The following is a 24,291-nucleotide window of genomic DNA, read 5'->3' as shown; positions in this document are numbered from 1 at the left end:
GGACGTCTCTGTTTGTGCTCGTGTCTGCAGGAGAAATACTGCTACATTTGCCCTGACATAGTCAAGGAATTTGCCAAATACGACGTGGATCCCCGGAAATGGATCAAGCAGTACACGGGTATCAATGCGATCAACCAGAAGAAGTTCATCATAGATGTCGGCTATGAAAGATTCCTGGGACCCGAAATTTTCTTTCACCCGGAGGTGAGATCAGGTCTGCCTGTGTGTGTGCGAGTCAGGCGTCCGTGGAGTGCTACTGCCACCTTGTGGCCACCTTGTGTGTGTGGAGAGCAGTGTGAGGAGGGCTGGTGTGCCCGCGCCGGGCCCCGCGCCAGGCCCCGTGCCGTCTGCCATGTGTCCGTGTGTCCGTGTGTCTGGGCGGCTGTTGCAGTTTGCCTCTGCACAGACCCGGTTGTTAAATGGTTCATGACCGATCATTCCATGGGTGGGTGGGAAGAGCAGTAGAAGGAATGGAATTAAAATCAATCTCACACTGATACGAAAACTAGTCAGTCTCAGGGACCAAGTGCAAGTTGCCTCTTTTTAGAAGTGGGGTAACGTAGACTCTTTCGTCTTCCATGACCTTCCTTCCTAGTCCGGGTTTTCACCAGGACTTTTGGTCCTGCGGGGCAGTTACAGCTTCTGTCGGAGGAGGACTAGTCTTTCCGTTAGTCACGTAGTGTAAGGATTACAATGTCAGCACTTTAGCTGCTAGTCACAAAGAATTACTACTTTTGCAGGAGCGGTAAGCATGAGGCAGCATTTTAAGGTTTAAATAGAAGGCATTTCATTTGTATTTTGGTATATTTTCCTGCCTAGTTCAGTTTATATTCACTAGGTTACAGACTGCTGCCTATTCTTAGGTGCGTATATGACTGTTGTGTAGGAAGTGACACAGATGGCTCTGTTACTGTTACCTAATGGCATCTGCTCGCTCACGCATGCCTTTGGCGATAATGACCTAAAACAGACATGAAACGGACAGTGTCTGGTGAACAGCTAGAGAGCAACTGGGTGTTACCTTCTTTCCTTGAAACTAATGTACATTAAAGCTTTTCTTGATTTTTAAAATCTGCTTAAAATGCAATTGATTTATACTTTAGCATATTTAACTTAGAGAATTAAGTGTAAGATTGTTCACTCAGTAGCTTGATCGTCACCATGTTGGTTATGTCATTTTAAAGCCCCCATCATCAGGTCGGGGGCACCTGGGTGGCTCAGTTGGTGAAGCGTCCGACTCTTGATCTCAGCTTAGGTCTTGATCTCAGGGTCGTGAGCTGGGCGTGGAGCCTGCTTAAAAAAAATAAAGCCACCATCATCAGATAGGGTACCCCTGCGCCCATCTTCTGGCCCACTACAGTGATCTTTCATTGACTGTGGTTTTTTTTTTGGTTATATCTTGGCTAATTACTTTCATGATACGAATATTCATAAGTGTTATGCTCATCATTTGCTCATGGTGTTTCTCATTATGTATCATGAACGTGCTTTTATAGTCTCTTATCAGCATGATACACCGTGTATTCCTAACGCAGGGCTAGCCTCTTTGTTCAGTTTGCTAGTTTTCCTTCACTAAACCCAGCCATCTCCTCTCTTGAGGGGACATATGTCTTCATCACTACACACAGTCACATGGGATTCATTTGACATACATTCCAATTGAAGTTTTAAAAGGTATGGTAAATTCTGTATTTGTTAAAGTTACTTTTTAAAAAGAGTTTTCTTTCGTATTGAGAGAAATGTATAATGTTTCTTTTATATTTATGTAAAATTTAGTTTGCCAACCCAGATTTTATGGAATCCATCTCAGATGTCGTTGATGAAGTAATACAGAACTGCCCCATCGATGTGCGCCGTCCGCTGTATAAGGTATAAGCTGCTTGGGTAAGGTGCTTTGATTTCATTTCAGCATTAAAGAATATGCAGACATTCCTATTTCACTCTTGTTCGATAGTAGGCTTTGTTAAAGGCCAGTGTGATGGTAAAATATTTTTCTTAGACTGGGGATGACTTAAAGATTTGGAAATATGACTCAGTTAACTAGAGATATTTAATTTAAATATTCTAGGATTTTCTAGTCTTATCTGGCAACCTATATTTTAAATTGGACAACCTTAACCATGTATATTGGTTGAAAGATGGAAGTGACACTTCCCCTCATGCTTTCCATGAAATCCACTGGTCTTGTTTCGTGCATATGTGGGTTTGGTGCCAAATGTGGTTGCCAGAAGTTAGAGCCTGAGATGAAACAGTCAAAGAGAAAATGGCCACGTAATATTTTCTCCAAAATTCTTTGATTGCGAGGAATTTTGGACCTTGAAATGAGAAAAATCTAGCCCATGTCATTATAGGATAGAAGGAGAAATTGCTGACAGCCACGTATTGAGAGCAGAGGGTGGAGGTCCGTTGGCCTTCATCGTAAACTGGCTTCTGCCTGAGTGCGTCATGCTGTCAGCTGTGGGCCCCCCGGCTCCGGCCCACCGTACCCGGACTCGGGTGGCGGCGCATGACAGGAGAGAGAATCAGGCTCAGGGAAGAGGGCTATTAAGTCTTGTTTCGTCTGTGCGGTGGAATACTACGCAGTTTTTAAGGAGAGTGAGGTAAATCATGTAAGTTCAAATTAAAAGATGTCTGCAGTGTGTATTGTTAAGTGAGAAAGCAAGTTACACGATTTACACGTAGTATTATGTCATTTTATGTAAAAATAGAGTTTGCATGTGTATACGAGAAAAGGAGTTGAATGATTGTGCCGTGTCTTTGGGGGTGAGGAATGGATAGCTTTTACTTTCTACTAGTGTTTTAAAATTATTGGAAATTTCATAGCTAACAAATGTTATTTTTATTATTGGAAAAAATTCACTATGTAGGTAACTTTTTATGGGTGAAAAAAATTATAATTCTATTTATATTTGTTGCATATCTTAACATCTTTCTCCTCAAGTAAAATGTGCGAGAAAGGGAAACTGAGGCCAGACTGGGGGATTGAGGCTTCGCGTTTGTACTGTTAGAGTGGCGTGGGCCCTGCTCCCCCTTCTTAACTCTCACGGGAGGCCGGCTGTGTCCCTTGTCCCCGAAGGTGAGGGGCAAGCGTGTTCAGCTCCCAGCAGCGGCTACGGATTGCTCGTGGTGGGGGGAGGGCTTTCTCATGACACTGTAGTTCACGTCCAGTGATTTCTAGGATTCTCGAAGAAGAGATGGCCTTGGAGACTGTGGACCGACCCAGAGGTGGGCGCAGGAGGCAAAGCTAGAGGTGCCCAGGCCAAGTGGAGCGGATCGCTCTCAGGCTTTCTTTGGTCCCGCTTAACGTCTCTTGTCGCAGGACAGGTTCCTTAACCCCAGTGACTGGAACTGGTAAGGTTGGGCGGGGAGGACAGTCTTTGCTGCTTAGAAAAGAGGAGACCGTCTTTCCTTTCACCGTGTTCTGCCCAGGGTCCCTCAAGGAGTCGGCCTCTTGTGTCTTCCCTTGTGGGGTACCTGCTCCTTCCTGTCTGACCAGTAATTGCACTGGGATGCCATTTCCAGGTGCAGGATCTTTAAGTTGCTAACAGCAGTGTGCTCATAGCAGAGTCATCAGAGAGAAGAAGGATTACAAGTGGGAGAGGATATGACATAAAGTGGAGGAGGGAAAATGAGTTTTGGGGGCTGGGAATGAGAAAGTCTTCTGCAGAGGCTGCTCAGATCGGGTGCTTTGCCTCCTCACCACTCGGGGGATCTAGCCTCCAATTCCATCCACTTTCTAGACGCTCGCAGGTGACTCCCCCGTAGCCGCCACAGAAGCTGTATGTGCACAGGGGAAGCCTGTCCCTGACACTTCAGCCGTAGGGCTGTCGTCTCTCCCCGGTGGTGGGGAGGGTGTGAGCTTGGCCGCGGTTGTTTGTGCTGAGTCAGTCTTGTGCTCCTTCAGCCACGTGAGTTTTTCTGTGGCGGCCTCTGCAGGGTTATCCCAGCCTTTGTTGTATGGCCAGGCTCTGTGCCCTGTGGGGAAAGAGGGACGCAGAGGGGACCGCACCCCTGTGCCACCTTTGTGAGATACCAGAGGGGACTAGAACGTGTTATGGGAAGACCTAACCCTGAGATCTTTGTGCTCAGCAGCGGAGGTTTCCTTGCTTGCTCAAGGGACACACCCAGTGTGGGGCGGCACTGCCTGGAACATCACCTCACAGGTCACCCTGCAGTGCTGGCAGGCCCTCCCCCCCCCGTGGGCATCCCTGTCACGCGGCCAGCTGTGCCGCTGGGCCCTGGGAGGTGGGGAGGGCGGTGGAAGGTCCGCTGGGCACCGCTCTGGCTGCTATGGCCACCACGAAAGGGACTTTTTTCCAAAACACGGGCTTCATGGGACATCGAGAGGCCTCCAGACACCTGCCAGCAAGGGGCTATTGCAGGGCTTTCTCCTCAGGGTGATTTTTCTGCAAAGGGCCAGACGGTAACTTTTTTTTTTTCTTTTAAGATTTTATTTATTTATTTGAGACAGAGAGAATGAGAGACAGAGAGCATGAGAGGGAGGAGGGTCAGAGGGAGAAGCAGACTCCCTGCTGAGCAGGGAGCCCGACGCGGGACTCGATCCCGGGACTCCAGGATCATGACCTGAGCCGAAGGCAGTCGCTTAACCAACTGAGCCACCCAGGCGCCCCCAGACGGTAACATTTTTGGCTTTTCAGGCCATTGGTTCTGTGTTGCATTTACTCAGTTCTGCCAAAGCTGCCGTGGACGATGCACGGACGGCAGGAGGAGCCTCTGAAAACATCAGCCTGTGGTCGAGGTAATTACTTTTGGAAGCCCAACCCTAACACCGTCCAGACCAGGCCTCACCAGGCTGTGTAGGTCAGGTGTGGCCTCTGTTCGTTGGCCCGTGGTCCCGGGCTGCTTTCAGGAAAGACGCCACTGTGTGAGGTCCGACGGCTCTCCTGGGGCTTCATGGTTCAGATTCACTCTGTTCTTTTGGTCCCGGGGCCTGGCGGCATGGCTTGCCACGTGACAGGGATGGCCACGGAGGAGAGCTGGGGTGGCCTTCCAGCGCCACAGGGGTGCCCAGTGGGGTGATGTTCCAGGCGGTGCGCTAGCCACGTAGGTAGGCCGCCCCTCCAAGCTCTAGGTGCTGGGTTCCTGGCCCTGGAGCCATTGTGCGCCGCCCCTCCAGTCCCCGCAGCCTCACTCGGGCTGCTGTGGTGGCTGACTCGGCAGCAGTGAGACCCTAGAGGCCCAGCAGGAAGGAGCGCAGAGCCAGCGCCTCGCTGCCCTGAGGGTCTGCCCTTGGCTTCAGGCGTAGTTGTCTTCCTGTGGCCGGTTTGCCCCCAGTGGTGCCGTCAGCCCAGCCAGACAGGACTTGTGAGGTTACCAGACCTGCTCCCGGTAACTGCTGGTGGTGTCTTGGGAGGAGGCTTGTTTCGGGCTCTGTTGAAAACACCTGAGGCATTCCTGGCCCTTGAGTTAACACCTTTACTCAGGCCAGTAGACAAGAAAGCAGAAATGGTGGACAGATGAGAATAAGAGGTGGCTTTGAAAACTTAGAATCTTTATAAAAGCAAAACAGCTTTTCATTTTTATTTTTATTTATTTATCTTTAAAAAAGATTTTTTTAAATTCAGTTTTATTATATGTTAATCACCATACATTACATCATTAGTTTTTGATGTGGTGTTCCATGATTCATTATTTGCATATAACACCCAGTGCTCCATGCAGAACGTGCCCTCTTTAATACCCATCACCAGGCTAACCCATCCTCCCACCCCCCTCCCCTCTAGAACCCTCAGTTTGTTTCTCAGAGTCCATAGTCTCTCATGGTTCGTCTCCCCCTCCGATTCCCCCCCCTTCATTTTTCCCTTCCTGCTATCTTCTTTTTTTTTTTTTTTTAGCATATAATGTATTATTTGTTTCAGAGGTACAGGTCTGTGATTCATTAGTCTTACACAATTCACAGCGCTGAGGAATTCTTTATCTCAGGAAATAAACTGAGGGTTGCTGGAGTGGTGGGGGTGGGAGGGATGGGGTGGCTGGGTGATGGACATTGGGGAGGGTATGTGCTATGGTAAAAAAGATTCTCTACACCCAATGTGGGGTTTAAACCAAAACCCCGAGATCAAGAGTTGCATGCTCGACTGAGCCAGCCGGGCACCCCATAATTTTTTAGATGAAAGTAGTCCCAATCTAATTTTTATTTCGTTCTGGCTTGTAGATTAGAAGGATATGTATTTACATGCCTCCTTCTCTGTTCAGCTGCTACATTATGGAGGTGGACCTGGATGGGGGGACTCGGGTGAGGGCCCAGTCTTGGTTAGGCCTGTGATTTCCCCAAAAGGCCAAGTCCTTACAAGGAGCAGGTGCTTCTGGAAACAAGAAATTTTCAGCCCTGGCTGCTTATGGCCAACACCCCTGAGTGCAAAAATACACACATGCCCGGGCTCCACCCCGGAGATTCTGATATAACCAGGCTGGGCCTGGACATCTGGATTTTAAAAGCTTCCCAGGTGATTCTAATGTGCAACTAAATTGAATACCACTGTTAGCAACTAGTTCACTCTCGGATCGGTCAGTGTTTAGTAACTTTAATCTTTACTTGAGGGCAAAGCCAAGTTTGAGTTGCTTTGTAGTGTAACTGGATGTCTTCTACTTCTGAATTCCGTTTGTCAGATACATGAGTGCCCCACTAAATGCAAGACTCTATTGTTGCTAAATTAGAGGATGTGCCTATGAGAGGTGGTTCTTGTCTTCAAGAGCTTATAAAAAAGCTACAAATAATACTGAAATAATTTTAATGGAACCACTACAAGGTAAAAGGTCATTAAAGTGAGTCGTGCAAATTATGGTAATTGAGAGAAGGGGCAGATTGCATTTAATTGGAGGGGATCCCAAAAGGCTGCAGAAGGTGGTGGTTGAGCAGAGTCTGAAGGCTTGGCCTGGCAGGGGGTGAGTGGGGAGACAGAACTTCCTAGGTGGCAGTGGGAGAACGGGGCAGGTGTTTCAGAAATCTGTTTCGGTGGATCCTAAGGTGGTCCTGAAGGTAGTTGGAAACAAATCTAGGACGGAGGGCAGAGCCAGCGATAAAATACTGTTAAATGTGCTTTAGCACATAGTGGGTTGGGAGTTGTTAAAAAGTCTTATTCATTATGTTTGTCAAGCAGATGTGAACACATCTTGATATAGTTCAAGGAATGATTTTTCTGTAACAAATGGCTTGAGTTGGGTATACATATTTTAATGATGGTAATGCCTTTTAAATCAGAGAAGCGTGTTGCAAAGTAAATGAATTATATTTATTATTTTCCTTCTTAATGTTGAGTAAGTTCAAATATCTTTAGTATTTAAGAGAGAAAAATACATATGTTAAGGTATTACTGTTTTTTTCCAACCCTTTTCTAAATAGGCCTTTTATTCAGATGAAATCCTCATTCGAGCCTGACATGTGAACAGATAAGAGGGAAACAAACCACAGGGTAGTGGGCAGAGAAGGTTCCAGAACTCTCCTAGTCCAGCCCTGGCTTTACACTTGTATCCCCCGTAAGTCTCCGTGGTGCATCCTGCTGACATGTCCGGAACTGTGAGGTTCTCGCATCACTGGGGAGAAGCAGGGATGCCCGTCACGGGGATGCCCATCATGGGGGTCCCGCCACGGGACGTTGACTTGCCACGCCAAGGATTCTCAGAAGCTCATTGTAACCTGAGTGGTGGAGGCATCAGTGACCCGTCCACTGTGTTGACAATGCCGAGTGGATGTGCACTGAGCACCTGCAGAAGGCCAGGCCTCCCCATAGGCCCTGAGGGCACAGATGGGCAGTGAGCTGTAAGGGCACAGAGAGCATGCTCACTCCGGTGGGGGTGTGGGGGAGAGCCCCTGGTGAGCAGTGTCTGGCCCGTGTTCTTACGCACTTTCCTGGGATGGTGGACACTGTGTGTGGTTTCATAGAGTGGCCACTCGCCACGTGTGGCTGCGGAGCTCTTGGGATGTGAGTAGTGCGACTAAGGAGCAGCATTTAGACTTTTGTTGGCCTTAAACATAAACGGCCATCTGTGGCTAATGGCTGCCACGAGGGAGTGCTCAGACCCTCTCTGTCCTGAAGGCTGTGTCTGAGCAGGGAATGCGGCAACAGGAGGGGAAGGATATGCTAGTTGGTGGAAGAAACCTGTTTGCAGGGCCAGGGGTGAAAGCCAGCAGAGCATGTGTAGGTCTGGAAGGCATTCAGCATCTCTGGACCGGACACGGGAGGATGGAGCCTGGCATGTGCATGGGGCTCACAGCAGGGGCGATGTGAGCTGCCGTGTACCAAACGGGGTTCAGAGGTGGTGTGGCATGTCCACCTGGAGGGACCTTGCATGGAGTTCGTTTTTATCCTAAGGGTATTGAGGGTTTTGTGCAGGGAGGTGACACAATCTGATTTAAGTTTTAGAAGTGCTATACCAGAAGAAATGATTGGGGCCAGGAAGGCTGCAGGCCAGGCAGGTGGGTGCCCAGACTGGGGAAGTGGCGGGAGATATGGAAGAAGATGGGTGGGTGGAGAGAGATGAGAGAGAGGCTCTGGAGTGTCTGATGGTATTTTGATGAGGTGGGGAAGAGGTTTAGGTTTCTTACTTGCACATCTGGGAGGATGGGGATGTCATTTACTAGGATAGGAAATGCAGGAAAAGGGGAGCCCACTGAGGAGTCAGAAGATGAGTTCCAGCTTCCAGTGATACTGAGATGAATACATAGGCTGGAGGTTCAGGAATATCTGAGTTAGATTTTTGAGGATCATCGATGTGACTGTCACCAAGGGAGAGTATACAGGTGACAAGATAAGAAGACCTTGGGTCGAGTCCACAGGAAGGTCAGATTGTAAAGGTTGTGCAGGGTTGTGTTGTTACGGAACCTGGATTGGATCGCCTGATGGAAGAACCAAGTGGCACTCAGAGATCTTGGAGGATAGGAGGTTTATTTAATGCTGGCGGGCTCAGAGGAGAGTGGTCCCCAAAGGTCTGAGTCCCAAGCACAAACAAAGGGGGCAATTTATACACTTTTATTTCCGCATACTGGGCACTGTTGGCACGTGCGCGAAGCAGGGCAGGGAGAGGAACCCGGAAGAGCCCCGGGACAGGGGCTGGGACTCCCTTGCTGGCTCAGTGGGCCATCTTAGGACACAGATTTCCCTTGTCATTCCCCCCCTTTGATGCCCCTTTAAACACCTAGTTTAGAGGCCATCATCTTCATCTTCTAAGGGGCGATAGTAAGGAGTAACTGGAGTCTGATTTTAGCAATTTGAGTAGTCATAAACCTAGTAAGGGCATTAAGAATACAAGGACCAAATGCTACTATGAGGAGGAGCATTAGGAGGAGGCGGACGAGGGAGGCAAACCAAGGGAACCATTGTGAGAGGGTATCCCACCAAGTTGTCCACTGGAGTGTTTCCCACCGGCGATGTACTCGTTCCTATAATTGGGTCATAGTTTCTAAGACCACCCCCGACTCATTAATATAGAAACAACATTCCTCCTGTAAGAAGAGGCAGAGCCCCCCTTGCGCAGCCGTGAGCAAGTTGAGCCCACGCCTGATTTGGAGGACCGCTGAGGCCAGTGAATCGAGTTGGCGCTGTAGGGCCAGGGCTGACTGAGTGAGGGCAGAAAAATCCGCCTGAGTTGTTGAGTTAACCCCTGGTACTGAACCTGAGACATCCCGACACCAGTGGCGCCGAGGGCAACACCTGACCTGGCTGGCAGGCTCACAATAAGAGGGATGGCTGTGGGGGAGTGTCGAGGGCGGCTAGGAAGTCTCCATATGAGTGGGGCATCGCTCCTGGGGAGGACTGAGAGATCAGGTAAGAGACTGACAAGCATGCATGAGTGATTGCGTGGGGTGATGCAGATGTATACATCTTGATCACAAGCCAGAAAAGTGTTGTTAGGCGCACAGACCTGACTGTGGCCCGTGATGGGAGAGGAAGAGTTGCCATACAGCGGTACCAGACCCAGAAAGGGATAATCTGAGGTCCCTGGTGCCGAGGTGGGAGGTGACACGGTGGACTGGTTGAGGATGACACCTAGGTATTGGACGGGACCGGGCTTCACACAGATCCAGCAGTCAGACGCTAGGGGTGGATTCGAGTGGTTAAGCGCTTGGTGGGAGGCATTAATCATACCTAACAGTTGTGCCATAGATGCTTGCTGCGTGTGGATGGGGGACCCAGGGATGTGCCAGGGGGAGTTATTTTCTGTCTGACTCTGGGGGTTGACTGTAAGGCTTGGAGTGAACATGGACTTAATCATAAATTTGGCCATGGGGTCAGTCCCTATAGGGTGATATTGGCTCAATAGGAGAATGATTCCTGTAGCCCATGATGTGGCATTGGGTTCTGAGACCGAGAGGGTGGACGGTATACAGTGATTGTTAGAGCAAGAGGATGGGGTGTCGTTGCGTGACAAGGAAATCCGGATGTCACTGCGCTCTTTGAGGTGCCACCGCCTGGTGGACCATCGTTCCATTCTGGGCCAAGTTGCTACCCATGACTGACATCCCCAGGCTTGTGAGCAGAACTGAGGGTAGGTGTTGGGCTGTTGAGGCGTAGGGCCCCCACAGATGTAGATATCTACCAGCCAGTAACCTGAGTGAGGGCCATGGTAGGAACACCGTCTATGAGGTTCCCAGGAGGTATCAAGAAGCTGGCATCCATCAGAATGGAGGTCAACCTTTGGTGTGTGCCCATCCCCGGTGGAAGAAGTCAGTGAGGGCGCTGGTGGGGGATTGAGGGAGATAAGCTGGAAAGTCCATTTGCCAGTAATGGTGATATGAGAGTTTGCCTCCCGTGCCTGGCTGGGCAGCTAGAGACAGCGTGGAGGAACTGCACACCAGGTAGCAGAAGACCGGGACTGACTGGGGCCAGGAAAACCATGGTGAAATGTTCTCAGGAGGAGATAGCAGAAGGCCAGTAAAATAGAGGGAGCCATCGAGGCTAACCCGTCAGCAGATGAAACCCGTGGACAAGTAAGTGCAGTAATACACCCTAGGGACACCCAATAAGCAATGACAATAGTAAGTCTCTGGGGGAAAGTCCAGTCAGGAGGGGCAACAGTGTAGAGTCCAACTCCCAAGATGAGGGAAATCACGCCAGTGAGAGGGACCACAGTGAGCAGGTGTCCATCATTTGTCAAAGGTGAAGCTGGAGTGGGTTCGTGAAGTCTGGCTGGACTCTCCACTGGTGCGGCTCTTCGTCCGAATGATGAACTTTCTTCACTCTGGAGTGGTGGACCCACGGGGTGACACCTGAGACCTTGAGGGCAGTAGGGGTGGTTAGAGCAACAGTGAGGGGCCCTGTCCACTGCGGTTTGAGGGGGTCTTTCTTCCAATCTTTGACCCAAACTGAGTCCCCTGTCTTGAAGGAGTGTACCTGAGACCCTAAGGAGATTGGGGCCCTCCCGATGGTGTACTTTTGTAATTTACTTAGGGTGGCCCCCAGGGCCTGAAGCTGCTCCTTTATCCCTTTATCTCCAACCTGATGCAAGTTTCCTAGAAGGCTTCCCAAGCACGGGGGAGGCCATCCATATATTAATTCGAATGGGGAGAAACCTGATGTCCCGGACGTGCAGCGAGCACACAGGAGAGCTAGGGGTAGCAGATCCGGCCATGGGAGGTTAGTCTCCTGACAAAACTTTGCTAAGATTCCCTTGAGGGTACAGTTCATTCACTCTACTTTCCCTGAACTTTGGGGCCAGTAAGCAGTGTGGAGTCCCCAGGTGATGTTGAGAGATTTGGTCAAGACCTGTACAATGTCTGTCACAAATGTGGGTCCATTGTCACCGTGGATTGTTAACGGCAGGCCAAACCAGAGCACGATCTCCCTCAAGAGGACTTTAGCTACTTCCCGGCTTTGCTCTGTCCTAGTCAGGAAGGCTTCGACCCACCCAGAGTCTGTGCATACTGTTATTAGGAGATATCTGAACCCCCCTGCTCGGCTGCACATCTGTGGAGTCTACCTCTAGATCTTCAAAGGGGGTTGCTCCCATCCTCTGGACACCTGGCGGGGGCCGTGGTGCAGACCGAGCATTATTTTTAGCACATGTCATGCATCGTTCACTTGTTGCTCGGCATAGTGCTGGCAGCTGACTGATGTAGTAGTGCTTCTTGAGAAGGGCCTCTAATGCAGTTTTTCCCAGATGAGTGAGTCGGTGGTGTTCCTTGACCAGATGCCCTCCAGTTGCTGTTGGAACAAAGGTGCGCCTGTCTGGCATCATCCACCATCCCTTTTCAGTCAGGGTGGCCCCCTCAGCCATAGCCCATTCCTTTTCCTTTTTAGTGTAACTGGGTGGAGGGACTTCTCCTGGGGGTGTCAGGGCCATGGTGAGGGAAGGGGCTCTGTCCATGTCTTCACTGGCTGCGGTCTTGGCTGCCTCATCTGCCAGACGATTTCCCCACGCTATGGGGTCGTCTCCTTTCTGGTCTCCCTTACAGTGCAGGATTGCTACTTCCTTTGGAAGCCAGATAGCTTCGAGGAGTCTCAGTATCTCCTTGTTCTTGATAGTTTTTCCTGGTGCAGTTAGGAGGCCCCTTTCCTTGTAGATGGCTCCATGTATACGTACAGTAGCGAAGGTGTGCCGAGAGTCAGTATAGATGTTGACTCGCTTGCCTTCACCGAGGGTGAGGGCTCAGACTAAGGCATATAATTCAGCCCGTTGAGCTGACCATCCAGCTGGTAATGCCTTAGCTTCTAGGACTTCAGTGGTTGTGGTTACTGTATAACCTGCTTTCCGGGCACCCTCCTGTAGGTAACTGCTGCCATCGCTGAACAGCGTGAGCTCTGGATTCTTTACGGCTTGATCCCGCAGATCTGGACGGCTCGTGCAGACTTCATCAGTCAATGCAGAGCAGTCATTGTCTGGTTTCCCCTCTTCTGTGGGGAGAAAGGTTGCTGGATTTAATGTCCTTACTGTTTCGAGGGTGACCCATGGGTTTTCGCAGAGGAGCCCTTGGTATTGTGCTAGTTGAGAGTTGGGAAGGAAGCGATGTCCCTGTGCGTTCATGAGGGACACAACTGTATGAGGGACCTTGATGTTAAGTCCTTGCCCCAGGGTAAGTTTGTCCGCCTCCTTGATGAGTAGGACTGTGGCTGCCAGCGCCCTGAGGCACGGTGGCCATCCTGCTGCCACGGCGTCCAGCTTCTTTGACAGGTAAGCAACTGGCCGTTGCCAGGGTCCAACAGCCTGGGTGAGTACCCCGAGTGCTGTTTTTCCCTTTTCTTTCGTTCTTTTTTTTTTTTTTTTTAAAGATTTTATTTATCTGACAGAGAGAGACACAGTGAGAGAGGGAACACAAGCAGGGGGAGTGGGAGAGGGAGAAGCAGGCTTTCTGCTGAGCAGGGAGCCCAATGCGGGGCTCCATCCCAGGACCCTGGGATCATGACCTGAGCTGAAGGCAGATGCTTAATGACTGAGCCACCCAGGTGCCCCTATTTTTTCCTTTTCATGCATAAAGAGATTGAAGGGTTTTTCTACATCTGGTAGGCCCAGGGCTGGAGCCTGCCCCAGGGTTGTCTTTATCTCTGTGAAAGCGGCTTCTGCTTCCTCAGTCCAGGCAGGGGGTTCTCGATCTGGTCCCCCTAAGAGATCATAGAGGGGTCTTGCTATTGCCGAGAACCCAGGGATCCAGATGTGGCAGAATCCTGCAGACCCCAGGAATTCTCATAGATCCCTTTTTGTCTAGGGCTGTCGCCAGGGAGATGATGACTTTCTTTCTCCCCAGCCCTAGTTCTCTCTTCCCTAGGGCGAGGAGGAAACCGAGGTATCGGACCTGTTGTTGGCACATTTGTGCCTTCTTCCATAAGGCTCGGTATCCCGAGTCTGACAGGAGCTGTAGGAGGGCCTTTGTGCCTTTTGTGCAGACTTCTTATGTGTCACTGGCGAGGAGGAGGTCATCCACATACTGGAGGAGGGTGCATCGTGTGGTCTCTCTTGGGAAGCTGGCAAGGTCCGCGGCCAGTGCTTCCCCAAAGAGGGTTGGTGAGTTTTTAAACCCCTGTGGGAGGCGCGTCCAAGTCAGTTGCATCTGGCGCCCTGTATCAGGTTCAGTCCATTCAATGGCAAACAGTGACTGGCTCTGGGGAGCTAAGCGGAGGCAGAAGAAGGCATCCTTCAAATCTAGGCAAGTGAACCATCTGGCCGACCCTGGGATTTGGCTGAGGAGGGTATATGGATTCGGGACCACTGGGTGCAGAGAGATGGTCACCTTATTGATGGCCCACAAATCCTGAACTGATCGGTATCCCCCTCCTGGCTTCTTGACTGGCAGGAGTGGGGTGTTCCTGGCCGACTGGCACTCGACTAGGATACCTCCTTCTTTGAGTTTGGCCAGATGTTCTTGGATGCCGATCTTAGCTTCTTGTGGAAGGGGGTATTGCCTTTGCCTCTGAGGTTGGACTCCTGGGATCAGTTCAACAATGATAGGGGCCCGATTCCGGGCTAGTCCATGTGGTTGTTTTCAGCCCATACTGAAGGAAGGGCGAGTCTGAACTCTGGTGGGCTGCTCGGTTGGGCCTGGGCACAGAATAGCCTCCATTCTTCTTCCCTCAGGGTGGTAATTGCTAGTACCAGAGACCCCGTCTCCTCTTGCCTTGGGTTCAATCGGAGGCTAGTGTGTCCGGTGGGCTCAAAGGTTATCTGAGCCCTAAGCTTGGAGAGTATGTCTTGGCCTGGGAGAGGGAAGGGGCAATCAGGCAGATAAGGAATTCATTTTGGACCTTGTGGCCCCCGAGTTCACACTGGTGAGCCTGGCAAAAGGGCTGTTGTATCGCCCACGTCCTGGTGGCCCCGAGGATGGTCGCAGTCCTTTGCTTAAAGGGGCCACTGGGGAGGTGACATCAGAGTGCTTGGCCCCAGTATCAACCATAAAAGTCACTGGTTGGCCCCCCCCCTTCATTTTGACCGTGGGTTCATGGGGGCCGAGGAGAAAGAGCCCGGTCCCCCTCAGTCTGAGTCCATTCCCGCAAGGCCTATGAGGTCCTCCTCTTGGGGTTCTTCCTTGTAGCGGCTGGGCTTCTGAACCTTTCCCCAGTTGGGACATTTGTTTTTCCAATATCCTTTCTCCTTACAGTAGGCACATTGATCCCTTGACAAGGGGGTTCTGGGTTTCCCCCCTTTCGGTGGTCGGGGTCTCCCTGCCTTTGTGTTATCCTTTTCTTTCGGGGTGGCGGCGAGGAGGCTGACTTTCTTTTTCATATTTTTGTCAGCTTCCCGTTCGGCTGCGACCTCCCTATTCATGTAGACCTTATTGGCAATCTTTATTAGCTGGGTGATATTCATCCCGGTAAAACCCTCTAGTTTCTGAAGTTTTTTTCTGATGTCTGGGGCGGGCTGAGCCACGAAGGAGGTGTTTACTATCTGTTGGCTTTCCTGTGCCTTGGGGTCAAATGGAGTGTATATCCTGTAGGCTTCACATAGTTTTTTGTAGTAGTCCCTGGGGGATTCCCCTGGTTGTTGAGTGACCAAGGATACCTTAGTAATGTTCATGGGTTTCTTTTTTTTTCAAAGATTTTATTTATTTATTTGAGAAAAAGAGAATGAGAGAGAGAGAGAAAGAGAGCACATGAGAGGGGGGGAGGGTCAGAGGGAGAAGCAGACTCCCTGCTGAGCAGGGAGCCCGATGCGGGACTCGATCCCAGGACTCCAGAATCATGACCTGAGCTGAAGGCAGTCGCTCAACCAACTGAGCCACCCAGGTGCCCCAAGTGTTCATGGGTTTCTTAGCTCCCGCCCGGATTCCCCGGAGGAGGGCCTCCTGGTACCTGGACAGGTGGGCCTGTCCCTCGGTTGTGGTGAAGTCCCATGCTGGGCGCTCTTTGGGTGAGGCTGTATTAGCCCAGGCAGCAGGGTCGATGACTCCCGCTGGTGCGTGTTCTACCAGGTACTGCCGTGCACCTTTCATTATTCTCCTCCTTTCCTCTGTGTTAAACAGGGTGTGGAGTAACTGTTGGCAGTCTTCCCAGGTTGGCTGATGAGTCTGGAAGAGGTAATCTATGAGGTCTGCCATAGCCTGTGGTTTCTCAGAATAGGATGGGGTGTTATGTTTCCAGTTGAAAAGGTCGGAGGTGGAGACGGGCTGATAATACATCATGGAACAGCTGGGTTGGACCGTCCTGTCTTCATTGTGCCTCTCAGGTTCTTGTGTCTCTCGTACCAGCATTTGGAAGGCACTTGCGTCTGGCCTGGGGTACAGCCGGTGGATCCTCTCGGCCTGGGGGTGCCGGTGAAACTGATGGCGGTGGAGTATCTGGAGCTGAAGGGCCGGGTGTAGACGGCCTTGGGGTTACATATGGTGGGGGCAGGGTTGGTTCGTCCTTGGGATCTCTGGCTAGGATTTGTGGAGATTGGGGCTTTTGCTGATTTTCTTTAGGTCGCTTGGATGAGGCGATTAAGACCCTGACCTATCCCTGCCTATTGTAAGCGAATCGCACCCAGGCAGGAAGGGTCTGAGCAATTCCTAGCCAGGAGTCAATGTACAGAAACTGGTCGGGGTGTCCTGGTTCTCCTGTTAAGACTCGCCATACTCGACGAATCGTTGGGACATCCAATGTCCCTTCTGAAGGCCACCCGACATTAAACGTGGGCCATTCCCATTCACATAGGGTTCTCAACTTGCCGGGGTTCATCCTGACTCCATAGTCTCCCGAAAACCCCTTCTTGAAATGTTTGATCATGGTCTCTAGAACCGTAGGTTTACTTTGCCCTGACCCCATGGTGATGTCCCCGTGTGCAGTGGTGCAGAGACAGAAAGTGGGGGGGGTGCCTCCTGAGATGAGGAGACCAATCAGATGCCCGTCTGGCCGTGTTCCGAAGGAGCTTAGGTGAGGCTTAGCCGTAGTGGTCTCAGCGTTGTGACTTACGATCGGAAACTGTTCCGATGCCTCCCTAGACAGTATGCCGTTGACCATGGAATCGCAGATGGACCCATGCAGACTCCGTAGGCTTCTGGGGACCTTAAGGGTGCCCGCCCGTGGAGTCACAGAATCAGTCTGCTTGAGCAAGCCAGGTCGGACTGCACAGTCCCTCACACGTTCACACTCCGGAAGTTATTACATTCCCTCCCTGGGAATCCCTACCTGTGAGACCTCTAAGAGGCCTCTGGGAGGTGATCAGGCTCCCCTTCCACCCCAATGGGGGTGGGCCTGTCTGGGTCCTGGGGCCCCCAGGCCTTACCGGAATCCGACGTTGGGACAGGTCCTCACCTGCCAAGTCTCCTTGAGTCCTGCAAGAACAGCGGAGCAGGGCTGGCCTGAGGCGACTGGGGCGGGAGACTGCCGAAAATTAGGCAGGGCGCGCCTTCTCCGTTATGATATCTCGTTCTGTCACTGCCAGAACGAGGGCGGTGTTGCTCCCAAAGCGGTGGCAACAATGGACCAGCGCGATTGGGTTTCCTGACCAGGGAACCAAATGTTACGGAACTGGACTGGATTGCCCGACGGAAGAACCAAGCAGCACTCAGATATCTTGGAGGATAGGAGGTTTATTTAACGCCGGCAGGCTCAGAGAAGCGTGGTCTCCAAAGGTCTGAGCCCTGAGCACAAACAAAGGGGGTAATTTATACACTTCTACTTCCGCATACTTGGCACTTTTGGAGCGTGCGTGAAGGGGGGCAGGGAGAGGAACCCGGATTGGCACGAGTGGGAAGCAGAGCAGGGAGAAGAACCTGGAAGAGCCCCGAGACAGGCTGGGACTCCCTTGCTGGCTCGGTGGGCCATCTCAGGACACAGATTTCCCTTATCACTGTAAGGGTTGAGGCCAAGGAGGCCATCAGTCGGGTCTCCTGCAGAACAATCAATAGGATATTACCCCCCTCCCCAATCTGTATCTATCTTCTACCTGTCTGTCTATCTATCTGTCTATCTATCTATCTATCTGATCTTGCTCTAGCTCTCTATATACTTATTTTAAAGAATTGGACTGCCTTCAGTCTGGCAAGTCCAAAATGTTTAGGGCAGGCCGGCAGGCTGGAAACCCAGACAAGGGTTGACCCCGCAGCCTTAAGGCAGGATTCCTTCTACTGTGGGAATCTAGGTTTTTGCTCTTCAGACAGGCCTTCACCTGTGTGAATGAGGCCCATCCACATTATTGAGGGTACTCGTACATTAACTGCATCTACCAGATACCCTCATAATGACGTCTAGGTTAATGTTGATTAAATCACTGGGTATGATAGCCAGCCCAGGCTGACACATAAAATTAACCATCACAGAAGCTAAGAGGGAGTAGTTGAAGAAAGAAGAAAGAAAACTCTGGAAGCCAAGGGAAGATGACTTTCACCAGCCTTGTCAGGTGATGCTGAGAGGTCACGCAGGATGAGGGTGGAGAAGTGGCCGTCGGGTTTTTGGGGAAGAGGTGAGCAGCCTGGGAGGAGTTGGGCAGGGACACGATTACAGCAGTTGCAGGAGAAAGAGGGGTCACGAGGGGGAGGGGGGTGTGCAGACATTTGTCATTAGTTGTCTCATCCCCCAAATCAGGCAGCTGCTTACAGCCAGCCCTGGAGGTTCACTTGGATTTTCTCTGGGACACGGGGCTGTGTCCTGCGGCCCACATTTTAGAGATAGGCTTGTGCAAACTTGGCTGGGATTGTGGTCTCTGGGATCCGCCCGAGAGTCAAGAAGCTCTTGTCCCTCAAGAGGGACAGCCTTTCGAGGATACAGTGAGGGGGGGTGCCTGGGGGGTGGCTCAGTTGGTTAAGCGACTGCCTTCGGCTCCGGTCATGATCCTGGAGTCCCGGGATCGAGTCCCGCATCGGGCTCCCTGCTCAGCGGGGAGTTTGCTTTTCCCTCTTCCGCTCCCCCCTCTTGTGCTCTCTCTCTCTCATTCTCTCTCTCAAATAAATAAATAAAATCTTTAAAAAAAAAATACAGTGGGGGGGTGGCGCCTGGGTGGCTCAGTCGTTAAGCGTCTGCCTTTGGCCCAGGTCATGGTCCCAGGGTCCTGGGATGGAGCCCTGCATCCAGCTCCCTGCTCAGCGGGAAGCCTGCTTCTCCCTCTCCCACTCCCCCTGCTTGTGTTCCTGCTCTCGCTGTGTCTCTGTCAAATAAATAAATAAAATCTTAAAAAAAAAAAGTGCAGTGGGGGTTCCCAGGGGGTTCTGATGGGGTTGTCAGCCTGACCTGCAGTGAGCGGCAGGGGGAGACTCCCCTTGAGCACTCTACTGTGTGCTGCAGGAACCCAGGAAGCGGGTTAAAGTTACACAGGATGGTGGGTAGGTGGCAGTGTATGTCTGTCAAACTGGTTAAAAATAAGAAGAGAGTCTCTAGCCCAGAATCTGCTTAGCATTACAGGAATGGGAATTTTTGCCATTTTTAATACCATATTAGGTGTTAATGGAATGAACTTACTGGTGATAAGTTATTTCAAGTCTTTCTGACTTAGGCTTCAGGTGGCCAAGAGGTGCCACATAATGGTAAGTGCTGCCCTTGTCCTCCCTATCATAAAGACAGGACCTTTCTGTTTGTGGAGGGGTTTTATAATTGAGACTTTTATTTGCCATCATGAAACAAGCATTTGTGCAGCCAAGTAAGGTATTAACTGTAATTGCCCAGGGCCACTGAGAAATCCAGCCACCACAGTGACCTGAATCAACAGACCGAACACAGAGTGAGAGGAGTGCTGTGCAGTGAGGATTCGTGGCCATTTAGCAAGTCAGGGCACCGCATCCTAAGATAAAATTGAGTCTAGAAAGCTTAGACTCCATAGATGAGCAAAGAAGATTATTTACCACTTAAAATGCATTTAGAAAATTTGAGAAATACCAAAATCTTTAATAAAACCGAAGTCACTCCTCTGTAATCATTGCTTATCATCACTTTGACTACCTTTCTTTTTCATGTTTTTGAAACATGAATAGGTAGATCTGTCGTGCTACATGTATATTTCGTATCCTGTATATTAACTTAGCATTATGTTGTGAACGTTTTCTTAAGTAATCAGCATTCTTCAAAAACATTATTTTTAATGGGATCTAATGCTCTGTCCTGTGTCTGTTTCAGTATCCAGCTCTTTTCTTACATTAGGGTTTTGATATTTTGTAGCTTAGGTCAAGATCTCTGTCTTCCCAGGACATCGTCTGACCCTCACGGCGGCATGTCATTATGATGCCGTCTGAGCCGCTGGTTGTGGGCGGGGGCGCAGCAGCTGCTTCCTGGCTGCAGCGCTCGTCTGGGTCAACAGGTCTTTGATCACTTGTGGATTTCCGGCCAAAATCCCGGTGGGCCTGCAGGAGGAATTGTCGGGCACCGATTGGGAAGGCGTCTGTGTAGACGGTCCTGACTGCTGGGACTCTGACCCAGGAAGCTGACTGCTCTCGTTCTCTGTGGTGGGGAATCACTTGGTCTGTTTTCTAAATTAAACTGCCTTTAGAATGAATCACAGTGAACACTGGCTTTTGTTGAACAGAAGTAGAACCGTCAGCTGGGTGGGAGAAGGGGTGGCTGAGGTGAGGGAAGGCTCTGAGTGAAGACCCTTAGGCAGGGGTGTGCCTGGCTCCTGCACGGGCCTCATGCACAGTCCTTCAGTTCATTTATTCATTGAGCAGTGCTTGTGGGGAACCTGCTGTGTGCTGCTCATTGTTCTGGGCCCTCCGGGGTCAGCTGTGACCAAAACGGGAAAAAAAATCCCTGCCATTGTGGGAGATTCTTCCAGGTATCCACCTGACTCACTTCCTTGGTACCTTCCACGCCTTGCTCGAATGCCATCTTCTCATGAGGCTTCCTGACCAGCCTGCTGAAAATAGCCTCTCTGCCCTGCCCCTTACACCCTGTTTCACCCTTCCTTGCCTTAGTGTGTCCTGCACAGCACGTATCTCTGCTCCCTTCCCCATTTTGACCTGTTAGGTTCAACACTGACCAGCAGTTTCTGGCACACGGCAGGCTCTCAGTAAATGTTGCTGGATAATGCACAAGAGCACGGAGAGCTTTGTGAGCTCAGAGACGGGTGCCTTTGCTGCTTATACCTCGGCAGGGGAGGAGGTGTCGTGAGTCCTGAAGGATGGTGAGCATTGCTGTCTGGGCACAGATGCCAGCATGTGGAGGCAGGGAGGACACGGTGCTGCAGGGGCCAGGTGGGCGTGGCCACGAGGCAGGGCAGGTAGCCCGGAGTGAGATCAGGAGGGCCTTTGTAGGGGCGCCGGGGGGGCTCAGGGTCGTGATCTCAAGGTCCTAGGGTCGAGCCCTACCCTACGTTGGGCTCCACGCTCAGTGGGGAGTCTGCTTCTCCCTCTCCCTGCGTGTGTCCTCTCTCTGTTGCAAAGAAATAAATAAAATCTAAAAACAAAAACAAAAACAAAGAAGGGCTTTTGTATGTGCTCCCAAGGAAATTGGGCTTAATTAAGACCAAATCTAGAATCTTAGTGAAAAAAGGGTTTTGAAGACTAGGCTCAGTAAGTATTTGTTCAGCTGTCAAAATAAACATTGAGTTCAAAATCTTATTTTAAGAGGTCATGGTGACCTGTGCTTTACAGACAGGGAAAGTAGTGGGAAACACTGTTTCTCTAACTTTGAAAATGCTGTTAGAGAAATAGGGCTGTTAAGGTGCTTTTTCTGTGCTAGATTTCTGCTGTGAGCTTTCTCTCAAGACCCGCGTGCGGGCTGTGGTAATCTCCTTCATGGGTCTGTTTCTTTTCTGTCAGTAAAGGATTTGATTTTATAATATTAAAATTTTATTATTTGTGGTGACCTGCGGACAGACTCCCTTCGAAGAACGTTTCCTTACTCTTCCGTGTGGGAATGGAGCAAGAACACTGCTGGGTAAATGCTCGTGCTTCTGAGCACAGAGCCATGGCTGTGAGCCTTATTGCCTCTTTTTGCAGTGAGATGGAGAGAATATGTTTATTGGTCATTTCACCGATTCCTCTGTTTGCTTCTGCTCCACCACCCCCTCCCCCCTCCAGCTCTGAAAGGGAAACAAGCACTAAACCAAACAGATGCTGCTTGAAAGCCAGACGTGAACTGTTAGGACAGCCCTCTGAACAGTCCCTTGGGTTAAAACTAGCCAGGTCAGTTACCATTTTGCTGCTCTTGAGACGCTAGGTAGGAAACCAGCCCCGTTCGCACGCAGGCCACCGGCGGCCGGTCAGGAACGCGGGCAAGTGTCCAGGCAGATCGTGCGCGGTCTCCTTGCCGCGCCCCGCTGCTCCCTGCACGTCTCGCGTCTGTCCCGTCGTCAGGAATCCCGCGGACCCGAGTCAGGAGCGACAGGCCGGCTCTCAGCGGGGCGGATGGTACACTGCCGATGATGTGGCCGAGGGGCTGAGGACCGGCCTCGTTGTGGCTCCTGAGTAACTTATTTCTGGCATCTTCGTGGGCAGGAGCAGCGCGCTGACTCAGGTGCAGGGGCCTAGAGGCTGGGTGGTGAGGTGAGGTCCGACTTCCTGTCTCTGTGTAACTTTGCCACTCAGGTTCTGCTTGGGGTGAGGGGAAAGGTGTATTTTTATAGTTGAACGTTGAGAAATTTTTTCCTTGGTTAGTTAAGGAAAAATAGAATTTTTGATCTTCTGTTTGTAATGTCCAGCCTGGTGGGTGATTTTTTTTTTTTTAAAGATTTTTATTTTTATTTATTTGAGACAGAGAATGAGAGACAGAGAGCATGAAAGGGAGGAGGGTCAGAGGGAGAAGCAGACTCCCTGCCGAGCAGGGAGCCCGAAGCGGGACTCGATCCCGGGACTCCAGGATCATGACCTGAGCCGAAGGCAGTTGCTTAACCAACTGAGCCACCCAGGCGCCCCAGCCTGGTGGGTGATTTAAGAATTGTTCATCCTCCTCCGCCCGAGGGACTTGAATTAGTACGTCCTCTAATTCCTGCTGCTTTGGGTGTAGCGCTTTTATAGCCACCGTGTGTTTTTTGCTCTGTTAGGAGAAGGGACGTCATTTGGCCTTGGTTGGCCCCCAGGGCAGGACTCCGTTCACCCTTTGGAGTTGTTCATCCTAAGCACTGCTGCACCCGCCCTGAGATTGTGCTGCATGTGTGTGCGGGGGGCGGGGGGGGGCACACTGGAAGCGGCTTGTTATCAAGGTCCACAGCATGTCCAGAGAGGGGTCACCCGGTTATTGAGAGGTCTCAGTGGAGCTGCTCTGTGAGGGCAGATGGAAGGAAATGGCTCTGAGGCACTTGAGAAGGCAGATTTGGTGGGGAGCCCCGAGGGCAGTCGTGTGGAAAGGGGTGAGCGGTGGTGCTGGTGGCCAGACTGTGTGCGCGGTGGGGGGGGTTCAGCTCTGCAGGGGACAGCTGTCCCACCTGCTGTCCGTCCCGCACGGCGGGGTCGGAACTCCCTGTGACGGGAGGGACGCCGTGTGCCCAGTGGTTGCAGTGCAGGGTGCGTGTGTGAGGTGGGGTCTGAGCCCTCCCCACAGCTTGTTCAGCTCTGTGACCTCGGCAGCTGCTTGACCTCACTGGACCTCAGTATCCTCATCGGCAGATGGGGCATATGGTCCCCACTTCGTGCCGCTGTTGGGAAGATCCGTGAGTTGGTACTTGGAAGTGCTTTCACCAGCGCCAGGCACGTAGTAAGCAGCATTACCACATTCCGTAAATGGCGGCTGGCGATGTTCTAGATGCCCTCGCATCCAGGCCCGGTCGACGGATCTTCAGGACCCATGGTGGGCTCCAGATGATCGACTTTTCTGTTTTTCAAGTTCCCAGGGATTTTCCTAGTTTCCTCTGCTCTCTCTTTGCAGCTGCTGATTTGGGGATTGTTGTACAGCTGGGTTTAGCTGCAGAGTGGGGCACCCCTTCCCTGGGGTCCCTCGCCTTGCTGCTGCGCGGGTCTCTTTGGTTTTATTGCTTAACATCAGAGCGGAGTTTCTTAGCCTTGGTGCTGTGGACATTCGGGCCGGATGATCCTCTTCCGTGGGGGCTGCCCTGTGCACGGTGAGAGCTTCAGCAGCACGCGCGGCGTGTACCCACTGGGTGCCTGGAGCATCCCACCTCCCCGTTCCTGACTATCCACACATCTCCACACAATCCTGAATGCCCCCTGGGGGCAAACTCGTCCCTGGTTGAGAACCTGTGCCCTAGGGAGAAGCGTGAGATGACCGAGGTTCAAGAATTTAGTAGAGATGATTACATACTCTTACTCGTGGTTCCTGAATTACTTGCTGGAGTCCTTTTCCTTCCCTTCCTCCTTTTATTCCAGAGTTCAGTAAAGCCAACAACATCCTTTACTGTTGGGCCCCTCCACTCTCCCACAAACATTTGTTGAGGACCCGCTGTGTTGCTACGCCTATGCCGAGTGATGGGGTGCAGAGAGTGTAGCCGGAGAGCGGGGGTGAGGGTGGGCGTGCCCTGCTCGGGCCTGAGTGTGGCAGAGGGTGGTGA

General features: G+C 51.3%; 1 protein-coding gene across 12 annotated transcripts in view; it reads left to right on the top strand.

Moving 5' to 3' along the window:
* ACTR3B (actin related protein 3B) overlaps positions 1 to 24,291 on the top strand; it is a 138,671-nt gene that overhangs the window by 52,755 nt on the left and 61,625 nt on the right. For 10 of the 12 annotated variants that reach the window (XM_064575690.1, XM_064575689.1, XM_045863996.3 and 7 more), the window contains 2 exons: positions 31 to 204; positions 1,777 to 1,869. In XM_064575690.1, coding sequence (XP_064431760.1) covers positions 31 to 204; positions 1,777 to 1,869 — 267 coding nt within the window. Of the gene's footprint in view, positions 1 to 30; positions 205 to 1,776; positions 1,885 to 24,291 lie in introns of all 12 variants that reach the window. The other 2 variants (XM_064575691.1, XM_045863997.3) reach the window with 2 other exon arrangements.

The sequence above is a fragment of the Mirounga angustirostris genome, unplaced genomic scaffold (genome assembly GCF_029215605.1).
Source record: "Mirounga angustirostris isolate CCGP_5_RB_7025 unplaced genomic scaffold, mMirAng1.0.hap1 SCAF_12, whole genome shotgun sequence".
Taxonomy (NCBI): domain Eukaryota; kingdom Metazoa; phylum Chordata; class Mammalia; order Carnivora; family Phocidae; genus Mirounga; species Mirounga angustirostris.
The sequence above is the reverse complement of the archived record's forward strand: the minus strand, read 5'-3'. Positions and strand labels throughout refer to the sequence as shown.